The sequence below is a fragment of the Bombina bombina genome, chromosome 3, assembly GCF_027579735.1.
Source record: "Bombina bombina isolate aBomBom1 chromosome 3, aBomBom1.pri, whole genome shotgun sequence".
Classification (NCBI taxonomy): Eukaryota; Metazoa; Chordata; class Amphibia; order Anura; family Bombinatoridae; genus Bombina; species Bombina bombina.
The window spans coordinates 13,825,094-13,845,091 of NC_069501.1; the positions used below are offsets into that span (position 1 = coordinate 13,825,094).

At 40.7% G+C, this 19,998-nt stretch overlaps 1 protein-coding gene across 4 annotated transcripts in view; it reads left to right on the forward strand.

Annotated features, from left to right (window-relative positions):
- LOC128652790 (uncharacterized) overlaps window positions 1-19,998 on the forward strand; it is a 653,660-nt gene that overhangs the window by 48,819 nt on the left and 584,843 nt on the right. For all 4 annotated transcript variants that reach the window (XM_053705722.1, XM_053705724.1, XM_053705723.1 and 1 more), the window contains exon 2: window positions 13,383-13,703. In XM_053705722.1, the coding sequence (XP_053561697.1) occupies window positions 13,383-13,703 (321 nt within the window). The remainder of the gene's footprint in view (window positions 1-13,382; window positions 13,704-19,998) is intronic.

Consider the following 19,998-nt stretch of genomic DNA (forward strand, 5'->3'; position numbering starts at 1 on the left):
CATAAGAGAGTTACACAGCAGAATAGAAACACCAGAGAGCAGTGAATAGTGTTACAGATGTACAGGGACTATATTAATATACCATAAGAGAGTTACACAGGAGAGAAACACCAGAGAGCAGTGATTAATGCTACAGATGTACATGAATCTATTCACATACCATAAGAGAGTTACACAGGGGAGAAACACCAGAGAGCAGTGAATAGTGTTACAGATGTACAGGACTCTATTCACATACCATAAGAGAGTTGCACAGGAGAGAAACACCAGAGAGCAGTGAATAGTGTTACAGATGTGTAGGGCTCTATTCACATACCATAAGAGAGTTACACAGCAGAATAGAAACACCAGAGAGCAGTGAATAGCGTTATAGATGTACAGGACTATAGTCATATACCATAAGAGAAATGCACAGGGGAGAAACACCAGAAAGCAGTGAATAGTGTTAAAGATGTACAGGGACTCTAATTCACATACCATAAGAGAGTTATACAGGAGAGAAAACCCAGAGAGCAGTGAATAGTGTTACATATGTAGAGGACTATATTCACATACCATAAGAGAGTTACACAGGGGAGAAACACCAGAGAACAGTGAATAGTGTTACAGATGTACAGTGACTATATTCACATGCCATAAGAGAGTTACACATGAGAGAAACACCAGAGAGCAGTGAATAGTGTTACAAATGTACAGGGACTCTATTCACATACCATAAGAGAGTTACACAGAGGAGAAACACCAGAGAGCAGTGAATAGTGTTACAGATGTACAGGAGAGTTACACAGGGGAGAAACACCAGAGAGCAGTGAATAGTGTTACAGATGTACAGGGACTCTATTCACATACCATAAGAGAGTTACACAGGAGAGAAGCAACAGAGAGCAGAGAATAGTGTTACACATGTACAGGGACTCTATTCACATACCATAAGGGAGTTATACAGGAGAGAAACACCAGAGAGCAGTGAATATTGTTACATATGTACAGGACTATATTCACATACCATAAAAGAGTTACACAGGGGAGAAACACCAGAGAGCAGTGAATAGTGTTATAGATGTACAGGACTCTATTCACATACCATAAGTGAGTTACACATGAGAGAAACACCAGAGATCAGTTAGTAGTGTTACAGATGTGCAGGGCTCTATTCATGTACCATAAGAGAGTCACGCAGGAGAGAAACACCAGAGAGCAGTGAATAGTGTTTCAAATGTACAGGGACTCTATTCACATACCATAAGAGAGTTACACAGGAGAAACACCAGAGAGCAGTGAATAGTGTTACAGATGTACAGAGCGTCTATTTACATACCATAAGAGAGTTACAAACACCAGAGAGCAGTGAATAGTGTTACAGATGCACATGACTCTTTTCACATACCATAAGAGAGTTACACAGGAGAGAAACACCAGAGAGCAGTGAATAGTGTTACAGATGTTCAGGACTATATTCACATACCATAAGAGAGTTGCACAGGAGAGAAACACCAGAGAGCAGTGAATAGTGTTACAGATGTACAGGACTCTATTCACATACCATAAGAGAGTTACACAGGAGAGAAACACCATAGAGCATGAATAGTGTTACAGATGTTCAGGGACTCTATTCACATACCATAAGAGAGTCGCACAATAGAGAAACACCAGAGAGCAGTGAATAATGCTACAGATGTACATGAATCTATTCACATATCATAAGAGAGTTACACAGGGGAGAAACACCAGAGTGCAGTTAATAGTGTTACAGATGTACAGGACTCTATTCACATACCATAAGAGAGTTGCACAGGAGAGAAACACCAGAGAGCAGTGAATAGTGTTACAGATGTGTAGGGCTCTATTCACATACCATAAGAGAGTTACACAGCAGAATAGAAACACCAGAGAGCAGTGAATAGTGTTACAGATGTACAGGGACTATATTAATATACCATAAGAGAGTTACACAGGAGAGAAACACCAGAGAGCAGTGATTAATGCTACAGATGTACATGAATCTATTCACATACCATAAGAGAGTTACACAGGGGAGAAACACCAGAGTGCAGTTAATAGTGTTACAGATGTACAGGACTCTATTCACATACCATAAGAGAGTTGCACAGGAGAGAAACACCAGAGAGCAGTGAATAGTGTTACAGATGTGTAGGGCTCTATTCACATACCATAAGAGAGTTACACAGCAGAATAAAAACACCAGAGAGCAGTGAATAGCGTTATAGATGTACAGGACTATAGTCATATACCATAAGAGAAATACACAGGGGAGAAACACCAGAAAGCAGTGAATAGTATTAAAGATGTACAGGGACTCTAATTCACATACCATAAGAGAGTTATACAGGAGAGAAAACCCAGAGAGCAGTGAATACTGTTACATATGTAGAGGACTATATTCACATACCATAAGAGAGTTACACAGGGGAGAAACACCAGAGAACAGTGAATAGTGTTACAGATGTACAGTGACTATATTCACATACCATAAGAGAGTTACACATGAGAGAAACACCAGAGAGCAGTGAATAGTGTTACAAATGTACAGGGACTCTATTCACATACCATAAGAGAGTTACACAGAGGAGAAACACCAGAGAGCAGTGAATAGTGTTACAGATGTACAGGAGAGTTACACAGGGGAGAAACACCAGAGAGCAGTGAATAGTGTTACAGATGTACAGGGACTCTATTCACATACCATAAGAGAGTTACACAGGAGAGAAGCAACAGAGAGCAGAGAATAGTGTTACACATGTACAGGGACTCTATTCACATACCATAAGAGAGTTATACAGGAGAGAAAAACCAGAGAGCAGTGAATATTGTTACATATGTACAGGACTATATTCACATACCATAAAAGAGTTACACAGGGGAGAAACACCAGAGAGCAGTGAATAGTGTTATAGATGTACAGGACTCTATTCACATACCATAAGTGAGTTACACATGAGAGAAACACCAGAGATCAGTTAGTAGTGTTACAGATGTGCAGGGCTCTATTCATGTTCCATAAGAGAGTCACGCAGGAGAGAAACACCAGAGAGCAGTGAATAGTGTTTCAAATGTACAGGGACTCTATTCACATACCATAAGAGAGTTACACAGGAGAAACACCAGAGAGCAGTGAATAGTGTTACAGATTTACAGAGCGTCTATTTACATACCATAAGAGAGTTACAAACACCAGAGAGCAGTGAATAGTGTTACAGATGCACATGACTCTTTTCACATACCATAAGAGAGTTACACAGGAGAGAAACACCAGAGAGCAGTGAATAGTGTTACAGATGTTCAGGACTATATTCACATACCATAAGAGAGTTGCACAGGAGAGAAACACCAGAGAGCATGAATAGTGTTACAGATGTTCAGGGACTCTATTCACATACCATAAGAGAGTCGCACAATAGAGAAACACCAGAGAGCAGTGAATAATGCTACAGATGTACATGAATCTATTCACATACCATAAGAGAGTTACACAGGGGAGAAACACCAGAGTGCAGTTAATAGTGTTACAGATGTACAGGACTCTATTCACATACCATAAGAGAGTTGCACAGGAGAGAAACACCAGAGAGCAGTGAATAGTGTTACAGATGTGTAGAGCTCTATTCACATACCATAAGAGAGTACACAGCAGAATAGAAACACCAGAGAGCAGTGAATAGTGTTACAGATGTACAGGTACTATATTAATATACAATAAGAGAGTTACACGGGAGAGAAACACCAGAGAGCAGTGATAAGTGTTACAGATGTACAGGAAAATATTCACATATTATAAGAGAGTTACACAGGAGAGAAATACCAGAGAGCAGAGAATAGTGTTACAGATGTACATGACTCTATTCACATACTATAAGAGAGTTACACAGGAAACACCAGAGAGCAGTGAATAGTGTTACAGATGTACAGGACTCTATTCACATACCATAAGCGAGTTAAACAGGAGAGAATAAATACCAGAGAGCAGTGAATAGTGTTACAGATATAAAGGGACTATATTCACATACCATAAGAGAGTTACACAGGAGAAACACCAGAGAGCAGTGAATAGTGTTACAGATGTACAGGACTCTATTCACATACCATAACAGAGTTACACAGGAGAGAAAAGCCAGAGAGCAGTGAATAGTGTTATTGATGTACAGGGACTTTATTTATATACCATAAGAGAATTACAAAGGAGAGAAACACCAGAGAGCAGTGAATAGTGCTACAGATGTACAGGACTATATTCACATACCAAAAAAGAGTTACACAGGAGAAACACCAGAGAGCAGTGAATAGTGTTACAGATGTGCAGGACTCTATTCACATACCATAAGAGAGTTACACAGGAGAGAAACAACATAGAGCAGTGAATAGTGTTACAGATGTACAGGACTCTATTCACATACCATAAGAGAGTTACACAGGAGAGAAACACCATAGAGCATGAATAGTGTTACAGATGTTCAGGGACTCTATTCACATACCATAAGAGAGTCGCACAATAGAGAAACACCAGAGAGCAGTGATTAATGCTACAGATGTACATGAATCTATTCACATACCATAAGAGAGTTACACAGGGGAGAAACACCAGAGTGCAGTTAATAGTGTTACATATGTACAGGACTCTATTCACTTACCATAAGAGAGTTGCACAGGAGAGAAACACCAGAGAGCAGTGAATAGTGTTACAGATGTGTAGGGCACTATTCACATACCATAAGAGAGTTACACAGCAGAATAGAAACACCAGAGAGCAGTGAATAGCGTTATAGATGTTAAGGACTATAGTCATATACCATAAGAGAAATACACAGGGGAGAAACACCAGAAAGCAGTGAATAGTGTTAAAGATGTACAGGGACTCTAATTCACATACCATAAGAGAGTTATACAGGAGAGAAAACCCAGAGAGCAGTGAATAGTGTTACATATGTAGAGGACTATATTCACATACCATAAGAGAGTTACACAGGGGAGAAACACCAGAGAACAGTGAATAGTGTTACAGATGTACAGTGACTATATTCACATACCATAAGAGAGTTACACATGAGAGAAACACCAGAGAGCAGTGAATAGTGTTACAAATGTACAGGGACTCTATTCACATACCATAAGAGAGTTACACAGAGGAGAAACACCAGAGAGCAGTGAATAGTGTTACAGATGTACAGGAGAGTTACACAGGGGAGAAACACCAGAGAGCAGTGAATAGTGTTACAGATGTACAGGGACTCTATTCACATATCATAAGAGAGTTACACAGGAGAGAAGCAACAGAGAGCAGAGAATAGTGTTACACATGTACAGGGACTCTATTCACATACCATAAGGGAGTTATACAGGAGAGAAACACCAGAGAGCAGTGAATATTGTTACATATGTACAGGACTATATTCACATACCATAAAAGAGTTACACAGGGGAGAAACACCAGAGAGCAGTGAATAGTGTTATAGATGTACAGGACTCTATTCACATACCATAAGTGAGTTACACATGAGAGAAACACCAGAGATCAGTTAGTAGTGTTACAGATGTGCAGGGCTCTATTCATGTACCATAAGAGAGTCACGCAGGAGAGAAACACCAGAGAGCAGTGAATAGTGTTTCAAATGTACAGGGACTCTATTCACATACCATAAGAGAGTTACACAGGAGAAACACCAGAGAGCAGTGAATAGTGTTACAGATGTACAGAGCGTCTATTTACATACCATAAGAGAGTTACAAACACCAGAGAGCAGTGAATAGTGTTACAGATGCACACAACTCTTTTCACATACCATAAGAGAGTTACACAGGAGAGAAACACCAGAGAGCAGTGAATAGTGTTACAGATGTTCAGGACTATATTCACATACCATAAGAGAGTTGCACAGGAGAGAAACACCAGAGAGCATGAATAGTGTTACAGATGTTCAGGGACTCTATTCACATACCATAAGAGAGTCGCACAATAGAGAAACACCAGAGAGCAGTGAATAATGCTACAGATGTACATGAATCTATTCACATACCATAAGAGAGTTACACAAGGGAGAAACACCAGAGTGCAGTTAATATTGTTACAGATGTACAGGACTCTATTCACATACCATAAGAGAGTTGCACAGGAGAGAAACACCAGAGAGCAGTGAATAGTTTTACAGATGTGTAGAGCTCTATTCACATACCATAAGAGAGTACACAGCAGAATAGAGACACCAGAGAGCAGTGAATAGTGTTACAGATGTACAGGTACTATATTAATATACAATAAGAGAGTTACATGGGAGAGAAACACCAGAGAGCAGTGATAAGTCTTACAGATGTACAGGAAAATATTCACATATTATAAGAGAGTTACACAGGAGAGAAATACCAGAGAGCAGAGAATAGTGTTACAGATGTACATGACTCTATTCACATACTATAAGAGAGTTACACAGGAGAGAAACACCAGAGAGCAGTGAATAGTGTTACAGATGTACAGGACTCTATTCACATACCATAAGAGAGTTACACAGGAGAAACACCAGAGAGCAGTGAATAGTGTTATTGATGTACAGGGACTTTATTTACATACCATAAGAGAATTACAAAGGAGAGAAACACCAGAGAGCAGTGAATAGTGCTACAGATGTACAGGACTATATTCACATACCAAAAAAGAGTTACACAGGAGAAACACCAGAGAGCAGTGAATAGTGTTACAGATGTGCAGGACTCTATTCACATACCATAAGAGAGTTGCACAGGAGAGAAACACCAGAGAGCAGTGAATAGTGTTACAGATGTGTAGGGCACTATTCACATACCATAAGAGAGTTACACAGCAGAATAGAAACACCAGAGAGCAGTGAATAGCGTTATAGATGTACAGGACTATAGTCATATACCATAAGAGAAATACACAGGGGAGAAACACCAGAAAGCAGTGAATAGTGTTAAAGATGTACAGGGACTCTAATTCACATACCATAAGAGAGTTATACAGGAGAGAAAACCCAGAGAGCAGTGAATAGTGTTACATATGTAGAGGACTATATTCACATACCATAAGAGAGTTACACAGGGGAGAAACACCAGAGAACAGTGAATAGTGTTACAGATGTACAGTGACTATATTCACATACCATAAGAGAGTTACACATGAGAGAAACACCAGAGAGCAGTGAATAGTGTTACAAATGTACAGGGACTCTATTCACATACCATAAGAGAGTTAAACAGAGGAGAAACACCAGAGAGCAGTGAATAGTGTTACAGATGTACAGGAGAGTTACACAGGGGAGAAACACCAGAGAGCAGTGAATAGTGTTACAGATGTACAGGGACTCTATTCACATACCATAAGAGAGTTACACAGGAGAGAAGCAACAGAGAGCAGAGAATAGTGTTACACATGTACAGGGACTCTATTCACATACCATAAGGGAGTTATACAGGAGAGAAAAACCAGAGAGCAGTGAATATTGTTACATATGTACAGGACTATATTCACATACCATAAAAGAGTTACACAGGGGAGAAACACCAGAGAGCAGTGAATAGTGTTATAGATGTACAGGACTCTATTCACATACCATAAGTGAGTTACACATGAGAGAAACACCAGAGATCAGTTAGTAGTGTTACAGATGTGCAGGGCTCTATTCATGTACCATAAGAGAGTCACGCAGGAGAGAAACACCAGAGAGCAGTGAATAGTGTTTCAAATGTACAGGGACTCTATTCACATACCATAAGAGAGTTACACAGGAGAAACACCAGAGAGCAGTGAATAGTGTTACAGATGTACAGAGCGTCTATTTACATACCATAAGAGAGTTACAAACACCAGAGAGCAGTGAATAGTGTTACAGATGCACACGACTCTTTTCACATACCATAAGAGAGTTACACAGGAGAGAAACACCAGAGAGCAGTGAATAGTGTTACAGATGTTCAGGACTATATTCACATACCATAAGAGAGTTGCACAGGAGAGAAACACCAGAGAGCATGAATAGTGTTACAGATGTTCAGGGACTCTATTCACATAACATAAGAGAGTCGCACAATAGAGAAACACCAGAGAGCAGTGAATAATGCTACAGATGTACATGAATCTATTCACATACCATAAGAGAGTTACACAGGGGAGAAACACCAGAGTGCAGTTAATATTGTTACAGATGTACAGGACTCTATTCACATACCATAAGAGAGTTGCACAGGAGAGAAACACCAGAGAGCAGTGAATAGTTTTACAGATGTGTAGAGCTCTATTCACATACCATAAGAGAGTACACAGCAGAATAGAGACACCAGAGAGCAGTGAATAGTGTTACAGATGTACAGGTACTATATTAATACACAATAAGAGAGTTACATGGGAGAGAAACACCAGAGAGCAGTGATAAGTCTTACAGATGTACAGGAAAATATTCACATATTATAAGAGAGTTACACAGGAGAGAAATACCAGAGAGCAGAGAATAGTGTTACAGATGTACATGACTCTATTCACATACTATAAGAGAGTTACACAGGAGAGAAACACCAGAGAGCAGTGAATAGTGTTACAGATGTACAGGACTCTATTCACATACCATAAGCGAGTTAAACAGGAGAGAATAAATACCAGAGAGCAGTGAATAGTGTTACAGATATAAAGGGACTATATTCACATACCATAAGAGAGTTACACAGGAGAAACACCAGAGAGCAGTGAATAGTGTTACAGATGTACAGGACTCTATTCACATACCATAACAGAGTTACACAGGAGAGAAAAGCCAGAGAGCAGTGAATAGTGTTATTGATGTACAGGGACTTTATTTACATACCATAAGAGAATTACAAAGGAGAGAAACACCAGAGAGCAGTGAATAGTGCTACAGATGTACAGGACTATATTCACATACCAAAAAAGAGTTACACAGGAGAAACACCAGAGAGCAGTGAATAGTGTTACAGATGTGCAGGACTCTATTCACATACCATAAGAGAGTTACACAGGAGAGAAACAACATAGAGCAGTGAATAGTGTTACAGATGTACAGGACTCTATTCATATAAGATAAGAGAGTTAAACAGGAGAGAAACACCAGAGAGCAGTGAATAGTGTTACAGATGTACAGGGACTATATTAAAGTACCATAAGAGAGTTACACAGGAGAGAAAAACCAGAGAGCAGTGATTAGTGTTACAGATGTATAGGATTATATTCACATACCATAAGAGTGTTACACAGGAGAGAAATACCAGAGAGCAGTGAATAGTGTTACAGATGTACAGGACTCTATTCACATACCATAAGAGAGTGAAACAGGAGATAAGAAATACCAGAGAGCAGTGAATAGTGTTAAAGATATACAGGGACTATATTCACATACCATAAGAGAGTTACACAGGAGAAACACCAGAGAGCAGTGAAAGTGAATAGTGTTACAGATATGCAGGACTCTATTCACTTACCATAAGAGAGTTACACAGGAGAGAAACAACATAGCGCAGTGAATAGTGTTACAGATGTACAGGACTGAATTCAAATACCATAAGAGTTACACAGGAGAGAAACACCAGAGAGCATGAATAGTGTAACAGATGTACAGGGACTCTATTCATATACCATAAGAGAGTTACACAATAGAGAAACACCAGAGAGCAGTAAATAGTGTTACAGATGTACAGGACTCTATTCATATAAGATAAGAGAGTTACACAGGAGAGAAACACCAGAGAGCAGTGAATAGTGTTACAGATGGGCAGGGCTCTATTTACATACCATAAGAGAGTTACACAGCAGAATAGAAACACCAGAGAGCAGTGAATAGTGTTACAGATGTACAGGGACTATATTAACATACCATAAGAGAGTTACACAGGAGAGAAAAAACAGAGAGCAGTGATTAGTGTTACAGATATATAGGACTATATTCACATACCATAAGAGTGTTACACAGGAGAGAAATACCAGAGAGCAGTGAATAGTGTTACAGATGTATATGACTCTATTCACATACCATAAGAGAGTTACACAGGAGAGAAACACCAGAGAGCAGTGAATAGTGTTACTGATGTACAGGGACTCTATCCACATACTATAAGAGAATTACACAGGAGAGAAACACCAGAGAGCAGTGAAAGTGAATAGTGCTACATATGTACAGGACTCTATTCACATACCATAAGAGAGTTACACAGGAGAAACACCAGAGAGAAGTGAATAGTGTTACACATGTGCAGGACTCTATTCACAAACCATAAGAGAGTTTCACAGGAGAGAAACATCAGAAAGCAGTGAATAGTGTTACAGATGTACAGGACTCTATTCACATACAATAAGAGAGTTACACAGGAGAGAAACACCAGAGTGCAGTGAATAAAGTTACAGATGTACAGGACTCTATTCAAATACTGTAAGAGAGTTACACAGGTGAGAAACAGCAGAGAGCAGTGAATAGTGTTACTGATGTACAGGGACTATATTCACATACCATAAGAGAGTTACACAGGGAGAAACACCAGAGAGCAGTGAATAGTGTTACAGATGTGCAGGACTCTTTTCACATACCATAAGAGAGTTACACAGGAGAAACACAAGAGAGCAGTGAATAGTGTTATAGATGTACAGTGACTCTATTTACATACCATAAGAGAGTTACACAGGGGAGAAACACCCGAAAGGAGTGAATAGTGTTACAGATTTACAGGGACTATATTCACATACCATAAGAGAGTTACACAGGGGAGAAACACCAGAGAGCAGTGAATAGTGTTACAAATGTACAGGACTATATTCACATACCAAAAGAGAGTTACACAGGAGAAACACCAGAGAGCAGTGAATAGTGTTACAGATGTGCAGGGATCTATTCACATACCATAAGAGAGTTACACAGGAGAGAAACCCCAGAGAGCAGTGAATAGTGTTACAGATGTACAGGACTATATTCACATACCATAAAAGTGTTACACAGGGGAGAAACACCAGAGAGCAGTGAATAGTGTTATAGATGTACAGGACTATATTCACATACCATAAGAGAGTTAAACATGAGAGAATCACCAGAGAGCAGTGAGTAGTGTTACAGATGTCAGTGCTCTATTCACATACCATAAGGGAGTTACACAGGAGAGAAACACCAGAGAGCAGTGAATAGTGTTACAGATGTACAGTGACTATATTCTCATACCATAAGAGAGTTACACATGAGAGAAACACCAGAGAGCAGTGAATAGTGTTACAAATGTACGGGGACTCTATTTACGTACCATAAGAGAGTTACACATGAGAGAAACACCAGAGAGCAGTGAATAGTGTTACAAATGTACGGGGACTCTATTTACGTACCATAAGAGAGTTACACAGGAGAGAAACACCAGAGAGCATGAATAGTGTAACAGATGTACAGGGACTATATTCACATACCATAAGAGAGTTACACAATAGAGAAACATCATAGAGCAGTGAATAATTGTACAGATGTACAGAACTCTATGCACATACCATAAGAGAGTTTAACAGGGGAGTAACACCAGAGAACAGTGAATAGTGTTACAGATGTACAGAACTCTATGCACATACCATAAGAGAGTTTAACAGGAGAGTAACACCAGAGAACAGTGAATAGTGTTACAGATGTGCAGGGCTCTATTCACATACCATAAAAGAGTTACACAGGAGAAGAGAAACACCAGAGAACAGTGAATTGTGTTACAGATGTACAGGGACTCTATTCACATACCATAAGAGAGTTACACAGGGGAGAAACACCAGAGAGCAGTGAATAGTGTTACAGATGTACAGGGACTATATTAACATACCATAAGAGAGTTACAGAGGAGAGAAACACCAGAGTGCAGTGAATAGGGTTACAGATGTACACCAACTCTTTTCACATACCATACGATAGTTACACAGAGGAGAAACATCAGAGAGCAGAGAGTAGTGTTACAGATGTACAGGACTCTATTCACATACCATAAGATAGTTACATAGGAGAGGAGAAACACCAGGGAGCAGTGAATAGTGCTACAGATGTACAGGACAATATTCACATACCATAAGAGAGTTACACAGCAGAGAAACACCAGAGAGCAGTGAAAAGTGTTACAGATATACAGTGACTATATCCACATACCATAAGAGAGTTACACAGGAGAGAAACACCAGAGAGCAGTAAATAGTGTTACTGATGTACAGGACTATATTCACATACCATAAGAGAGTTACACAGGAGAGAATCACCAGAGAGCAGTGAATTGTGTTACAGATGTACAGGGACTATATCCACATACCATAAGAGAGGTACAAAGGAGAGAAACACCAGAGAGCAATGAATAGTGTTACAGATGTACATGACTCTATTCACATACCATAAGAGAGTTACACAGGAGAGGAGAAACACCAGAATGCAGTGAATAGTGTTACATATGTACAGGACTCTATTCACATACTATAAAAGAGTTACACAGGGGAGAAACACCAGAGAGCAGTGAATAGTGTTACTGATGTACAGGGATTATATTAACATACCATAAGAGAGTTACACAGGAGATAAACACCTTCATATTGTACCTACTGGTCTTATACCTGCATAATGTACCTACTGATCTTTTACCTACAGATCTTCTACCTGCATATTGTACTTACTGATCTGCTACCTGCATATTGTACCTACTGATCTGCTACTTGCATATTGTACCTACTGATCTGCTACCTGAATATTTTACATAATGGTCTGCTACCTGCATATTGTACCTACTGATCTGCTACTTGCATATTGCATCTACTGATCTGCTACCTGCATATTGTACCTACTGCCCTGTTACCTGCATATTGTACCTACTGATCTGCTACCTGCATATTGTACCTACTGCCCTGTTACCTGCATATTGTACCTACTGATCTGCTACCTGCATATTGTACCTACTGCCCTGTTACCTGCATATTGTACCTACTGATCTGTTACCTGCATATTGTACCTACTGATCTGCTACCTGCATATTGTACCTACTTCCCTGTTACCTGCATATTGTGCTTACTGATATGTTACCTGCATATTGTACCTACTGATCTTATACCTGCACATTCTACCTACAGATCTGTTAACTGCATATTGTACCTACTGATCTGTTACCTGCATATTATACCTACTGATTTGCTACCTGTATATTGAACCTACTGATCTGTTAACTGCATATTGTACCTATTGATCTGTTACCTGCATATTGTACCTACAGATCTGTTATCTGCATATTGTACTTACTGATCTGTTACCTGCATATTGTACCTATTGATCTGTTACCTGCATATTGTACCTACTGATCTGCTACCTGCATATTGTACTTACTGATCTGTTACCTGCATATTGTACTTACTGATCTGTCTCTCTCTGCAGGTTACTCTCCTGTGAGTGAAGTGATTGCTGAACCAGGAGCTGATGTTGTGCTGCCCCTAGAGGTGACACTGACCAGGAATAAACCGCTATGTGATGGCTATGACTGGAGACAAAATAGTAATCCATTAGTGAGAGAGAGAAACTGTAACCTGACTTATTATAATAAAGACCTCAACAGACCCCTGACCTATAACGTCACTCAAAATGCAAGTCTGGTGTTAAACAGTGTGACCAGAGAGCATGCTGGGTATTATACTGTACAAGTGTTTAATTATAATGGGAAAGAAACATATTTCAAAACTTTTATACTTTATGTACAAGGTAAGTGACAGCTTTATTCAATAACGGCTCCCTGTCCTGTTATACCCTCACACACTGCTTCCTGTCCTGTTATACCCTCACACACTGCTTCCTGTCCTGTTATACCCTCACACACTGCTCTCTGTCCTGTTATACCCTCACACACTGCTCCCTGTCCTGTTATACCCTCAAACACTGCTCCCTGTCCTGTTATACCCTCAAACACTGCTCCCTGTCCTGTTATATCCTCACACACTGCTCCCTGTCCTGTTACACCCTTACACTTTGCTCTCTGTCCTGTTATACCCTCACACACTACCCCCTGTCCTGTTATACCCTCAAACACTGCTCCCTGTCCTGTTATATCCTCACACACTGCTCCCTGTCCTGTTATACCCTTACACACTGATCCCTGTACTGTTATACCCTCACACAAACTCCCTGTCCTGTTATACCCTTACACACTGCTCCCTGTCCTGTTATACCCTCACACACTGCTCCCTGTCCTGTTATAACCTCACACACTGCTCCCTATCCTGTTATACCCTCACACACTGCTCTCTATCCTGTTATACCCTCACACACTGCTCCCTGTCCTGTTATACCCTCACACACTGACCCCTGTCCTGTTATATCCTCACACACTGCTTCATGTCCTGTTATAGCCTCACACACTGCTCCCTGTCCTGTTATACCCTCACACATTGCTCCCTGTCCTGTTATACCCTCACACACTGCTCCCTGTCCTGTTATACCCTCACACACAGCTCCCTGTCCTGTTATATTCTCACACACTGCTCCTAATCCTGTTATACCCTCACACACTGCTCCCTGTCCTGTTTTTTACCCTCACACACTGCTCCCTGTCCTGTTATACCCTCACACACTGCTCCCTGCCCTGTTTTTTACCCTCACACACTGCTCCCTGTCCTGTTATACCGTTAAATACTGCTCTCTGTCCTGTTATATCCTCACACACTGCCCCCTGTCCTGTTATACCCTCACACACTGCTCCCTGTCCTATTATATCCTCACACACTGCCCCCTGTCCTGTTATACCCTCACACACTGCTCCCTGTCCTGTTATAGCCTCACACGCTGCTCCCTGACCTGTTATACCCTCACACACTGCTCCCTGTCCTGTTTTACCCTCACACACTGCTCCCTGTCCTGTTATACCCTCACACACTGCTCCCTGTCCTGTTATACCCTCACACACTGCTCCCTGTCCTATTATATCCTCACACACTGCTCCCTGTCCTGTTATATCCGCACACACTGCTCCCTGTCCTGTTATATCCTCACACACTGCTCTCTGTCCTGTTATACCCTCACACACTTCTCTATGTCCTGTTATACCCTCACACACTGCTTCCTGTCCTGTTATACCCTCACACACTACCCCCTGTCCTGTTATACCCTCACACACTGCTCCCTGTCCTGTTATACCCTCACACACTACCCCCTGTCCTGTTATACCCTCACACACTGCTCCCTGTCCTGTTATACCCTCACACACTACCCCCTGTCCTGTTATACCCTCACACACTACCCTCTGTCCTGTTACACCCTGTCCTGTAATACCCTCACACACTGCTCCCTGTCCTGTTATACTCTCACACAATACCCCCTGTCCTTTTATACCCTCACAGACTGCTCCCTGTCCTGTTATACCCTTACACACTGCTCCCTGTCCTGTTATACCCTCACACACTACTCCATGTCCTGTTATACCCTCACACACTGCTCTCTGTCCTGTTATACCCTCAGATACTACTCCATGTCCTGTTATATCCTCACACACTGCTCTCTGTCCTGTTATACCCTCACACACTGCTCTCTGTCCTGTTATACCCTCACATACTGCTCCCTGTCCTGGTATACCCTCACACACTGCTCCCTGTCCTGTTATACCCTCACACACTGCTCCCTGTCCTGTTATAACCTCACACACTGCTCCCTGACCTGTTATAACCTCACACACTGCTCCCTGTCCTGTTATACCCTCACACACTGCTCCCTGTCCTGTTATACCCTCACACACTACTCCCTGTCCTGTTACATACTCACACACTGCTCCCTGTCCTGTTATACACTCACACACTGCTTCCTGTCCTGTTATACACTCACACACTGCTTCCTGTCCTGTTATATCCTCACACACTGCTCTGTGTCCTGTTATACTCTCACACACTGCTTCCTGTCCTGTTATATCCTCACACACTGCTCTGTGTCCTGTTATACCCTCACACACTGCTCCCTGTCCTGTTATACCCTCACACACTAATTCCTGTCCTGTTATACCCTCATACACTGCTTCCTGTCCTGTTATACCCTAACGCACTGCTCCCTGTCCGGTTATACCCTCAAACACTGCTCCCTCTCCTGTTATACCCTCACGCACTGCTCTCTGTCCTGTTATACCCTCACTCACTGCTCTCTGTCCTGTTATACCCTCACACACTGCTCCCTGTCCTGTTTTACCCTCACACACTGCTCCCTGTCCTGTTATGCCCTCACACACTGCTCCCTGTCCTGCTATATCCTGCATATTGTACCTACTGATCTGCTACCTGCAAATTGTACCTACTGATCTGCTACCTGCATATTGTACCTACTGATCTGTTACCTGCATATTGTACCTACTGGTCTGTAACCTGCATATTGTACCTACTGATCTGCTACCTGCATATTGTACCTACTGGTCTGTAACCTGCATATTGTACCTACTGATCTGCTACCTGCATATTGTACCTACTGATCTGTTACCTGCATATTATACCTACTGATCTGTTACTTGCATTTTGTACTTACTGATCTGCTACCTGCATATTGTACCTACTGATCTGTTACTTGCATATTGTATCTACTGATCTGTTACCTGCACATTGTACATACTGGTCTGTTACATGTCTATTGTACCTTCTGATCTGCTACCTGAATATTGTACCTACTGATCTGTTACCTGCATATTGTACCTACTTATCTGTTACTTGCATATTGTACCTACTGATCTGTTACCTGTATATTATACCTACTGATCTGCTACCTGCATATTGTACCTACTGATCTGTAACCTGCATATTGTACCTACTGATCTGTTATCTGCATATTATACTTACAGATCTGTTACCTGTATATTGTACCTACTGATCTGCTACCTGTATATTGTACCTACTGATCTGTTACCTGCATATTGTACCTACTGATCTGTTACCTGCATATTGTACTTACTGATCCGTTACTTGCATATTGTATCTACTGATCTGCTACCTGCATATTGTACCTACTGATCTGTTACCTGCATATTGTACCTACTGATCTGTTACCTGTATATTGTACCTACTGATCTGTTACCTGCATATTGTACCTACTTATCTGTTACCTGCACATTGTACCTACTGGTCTGTTACCTGCAAATTGTACCTACTGATCTGCTACCTGCATATTGTACCTACTGATCTGTTACCTGCATATTGTACCTACTGATCTGTTACCTGCATATTGTACTTACTGACCTGTTACTTGTCTATTGTACCTACTTATCTGTTACCTGCATATTGTACTTACTGATCTGCTACCTCCGTATTGTACCTACTGATCTGCTACCTGCATATTGTAAATACTGATCTCTAACCTGCATATTGTACCTACTGATCTTTTACCTGCATATTGTACCTACTGATCTGTTACCTGCATATTGTACCTACTGATCTGCTACCTGGATATTGTACCTTTTGATCTGTTACCTGCATATTGTACCTACTGATCTGTTACTTGCATTTTGTACTTACTGATCTGCTACCTGCATATTGTACCTACTGATCTGTTACTTGCATATTGTATCTACTGATCTGTTACCTGCACATTGTACATACTGGTCTGTTACCTGCATATTGTACCTACTGATCTGTTACCTGCATATTGTACCTACTGATCTGTTACCTGCATATTGTACCTACTGATCTGTTACCTGCATATTGTACTTACTGATCTGCTACCTGCACATTGTACCTACTGATCTGCTACCTGCATATTGTACCTACTGATCTGTTATCTGCATATTGTACCTACTGATCTGCTACCTGCACATTGTACCTACTGATCTGCTACCTGCATATTGTACCTACTGATCTGTTATCTGCATATTGTACCTACTGATCTGTTACCTGCATATTGTACCTACTGATCTGCTACCTGCATATTGTACCTACTGATCTGTTACTTGCATATTGTACCTACTGATCTGTTACCTGCATATTGTACCTACTGATCTGCTACCTGTATATTGTACCTACTGATCTGTTACCTGCATATTGTACCTACTGATCTGTTACCTGCATATTGTACCTACTGATCTGCTACCTGCATATTGTACCTACTGATCTGTTACCTGCATATTGTACCTACTGATCTGCTACCTGCATATTGTACCTACTGATCTGCTACCTGCATATTGTACCTACTGATCTGTTACCTGCATATTGTACCTACTGATCTGTTACCTGCATATTGTACCTACTGATCTGCTACTTGGATATTGTACCTTTTGATATGCTACCTGCATATTGTACCTACTGATCTGTTACTTGCATATTGTACTTACTGATCTCCTACCTGCATATTGTACCTACTGATCTGTTACTTGCATATTGTACTTACTGATCTGCTACCTGCATATTGTACCTACTGATCTGTTACCTGCATATTGTACGTAATGATTTGTTACTTGCATATTGTATCTACTGATCTGTTACCTGCATATTGTACCTACTGATCTGTTTCCTGCATATTGTACCTACTGATCTGTTACCTGTCTATTGTACCTACTGATCTGTTACCTGCATATTGTACCTTCTGATCTGCTACCTGCATATTGTACCTACTGATCTGCTACCCGCATATTGTACCTACTGATCTGTAACCTGCATATTGTACCTACTGATCTGTTACCTGCATATTGTACCTACTGATCTGTTACCTGTATATTGTACCTACTGATCTGCTACCTGTATATTGTACCTACTGATCTGTTACCTGCATATTGTACCTACTGATCTGTTACCTGAATATTGTACTTACTGATCTGTTACTTGTATATGGTATCTACTGATCTGTTACTTGCATATTGTACCTACTGATCTGTTACCTGTATATTGTACCTACTGATCTGTTACCTGCATATTGTACTTACTGATCTGTTACTTGCATATTGTACCTACTGATCTGTTACCTGCATATTGTACTTACTGATCTGATACCTGCACATTGTACCTACTGGTCTGTAACCTGCATATTGTACCTACTGATCTGTAACCTGCATATTGTTCCTACTGATCTGTTACCTGCATATTGTACCTACTGATCTGTTGCCTGTATATTGTACCTATTGATCTGCTGCCTGCATATTATACCTACTGATCTGCTACCTGCATATTGTACCTACTGATCTGTTACCTGCATATTGTACCTACTGATCTGTTACCTGCATATTGTACTTACTGACCTGTTACCTGACTATTGTACCTACTTATCTGTTACCTGCATATTGTACTTACTGATCTGCTACCTCCATATTGTAAATACTGATCTGTAACCTGCATATTGTACCTACTGATCTTTTACTTGCATATTGTACCTACTGATCTGTTACTTGCATATTGTACCTACTGATCTGTTACTTGCATATTGTACCTACTGATCTGTAACTTGCATATTGTACCTTCTGATCTGTTACTTGCATATTGTATCTACTGATCTGTTACTTGCATATTGTACCTACTGATCTGTTACCTGTATATTGTACCTACTGATCTGTTACCTGCATATTGTACCTACTGATCTGTTAGCTGCACATTGTACCTACTGGTCTGTTACCTGCAAATTGTACTTACTGACCTGTTACCTGCATATTGCACCTACTGATCTGTTATCTGCATATTGTACCTACTGATCTGTTACCTGCATATTGTACCTACTGATCTGCTACCTGCACATTGTACCTACTGTTCTGTTACCTGCATATTGTACCTACTTACCTGCTACCTGCATATTGCACCTACTGATCTGTTACCTGCATATTGTACCTACTGATCTGCTATCTGCATATTGTACTTACTGATCTGTTACCTGCATATTGTACCTACTGGTCTGTTACCTGCACATTGTACCTACTGATCTGTTATCTACATATTGTACTTACTGATCTGTTACCTGCATATTGTACCTACTGGTCTGTTACCTGCATATTGTACCTACTGATCTGTTACCTGTACATTGTACCTACTGGTCTGTTACCTGCACATTGTACCTACTG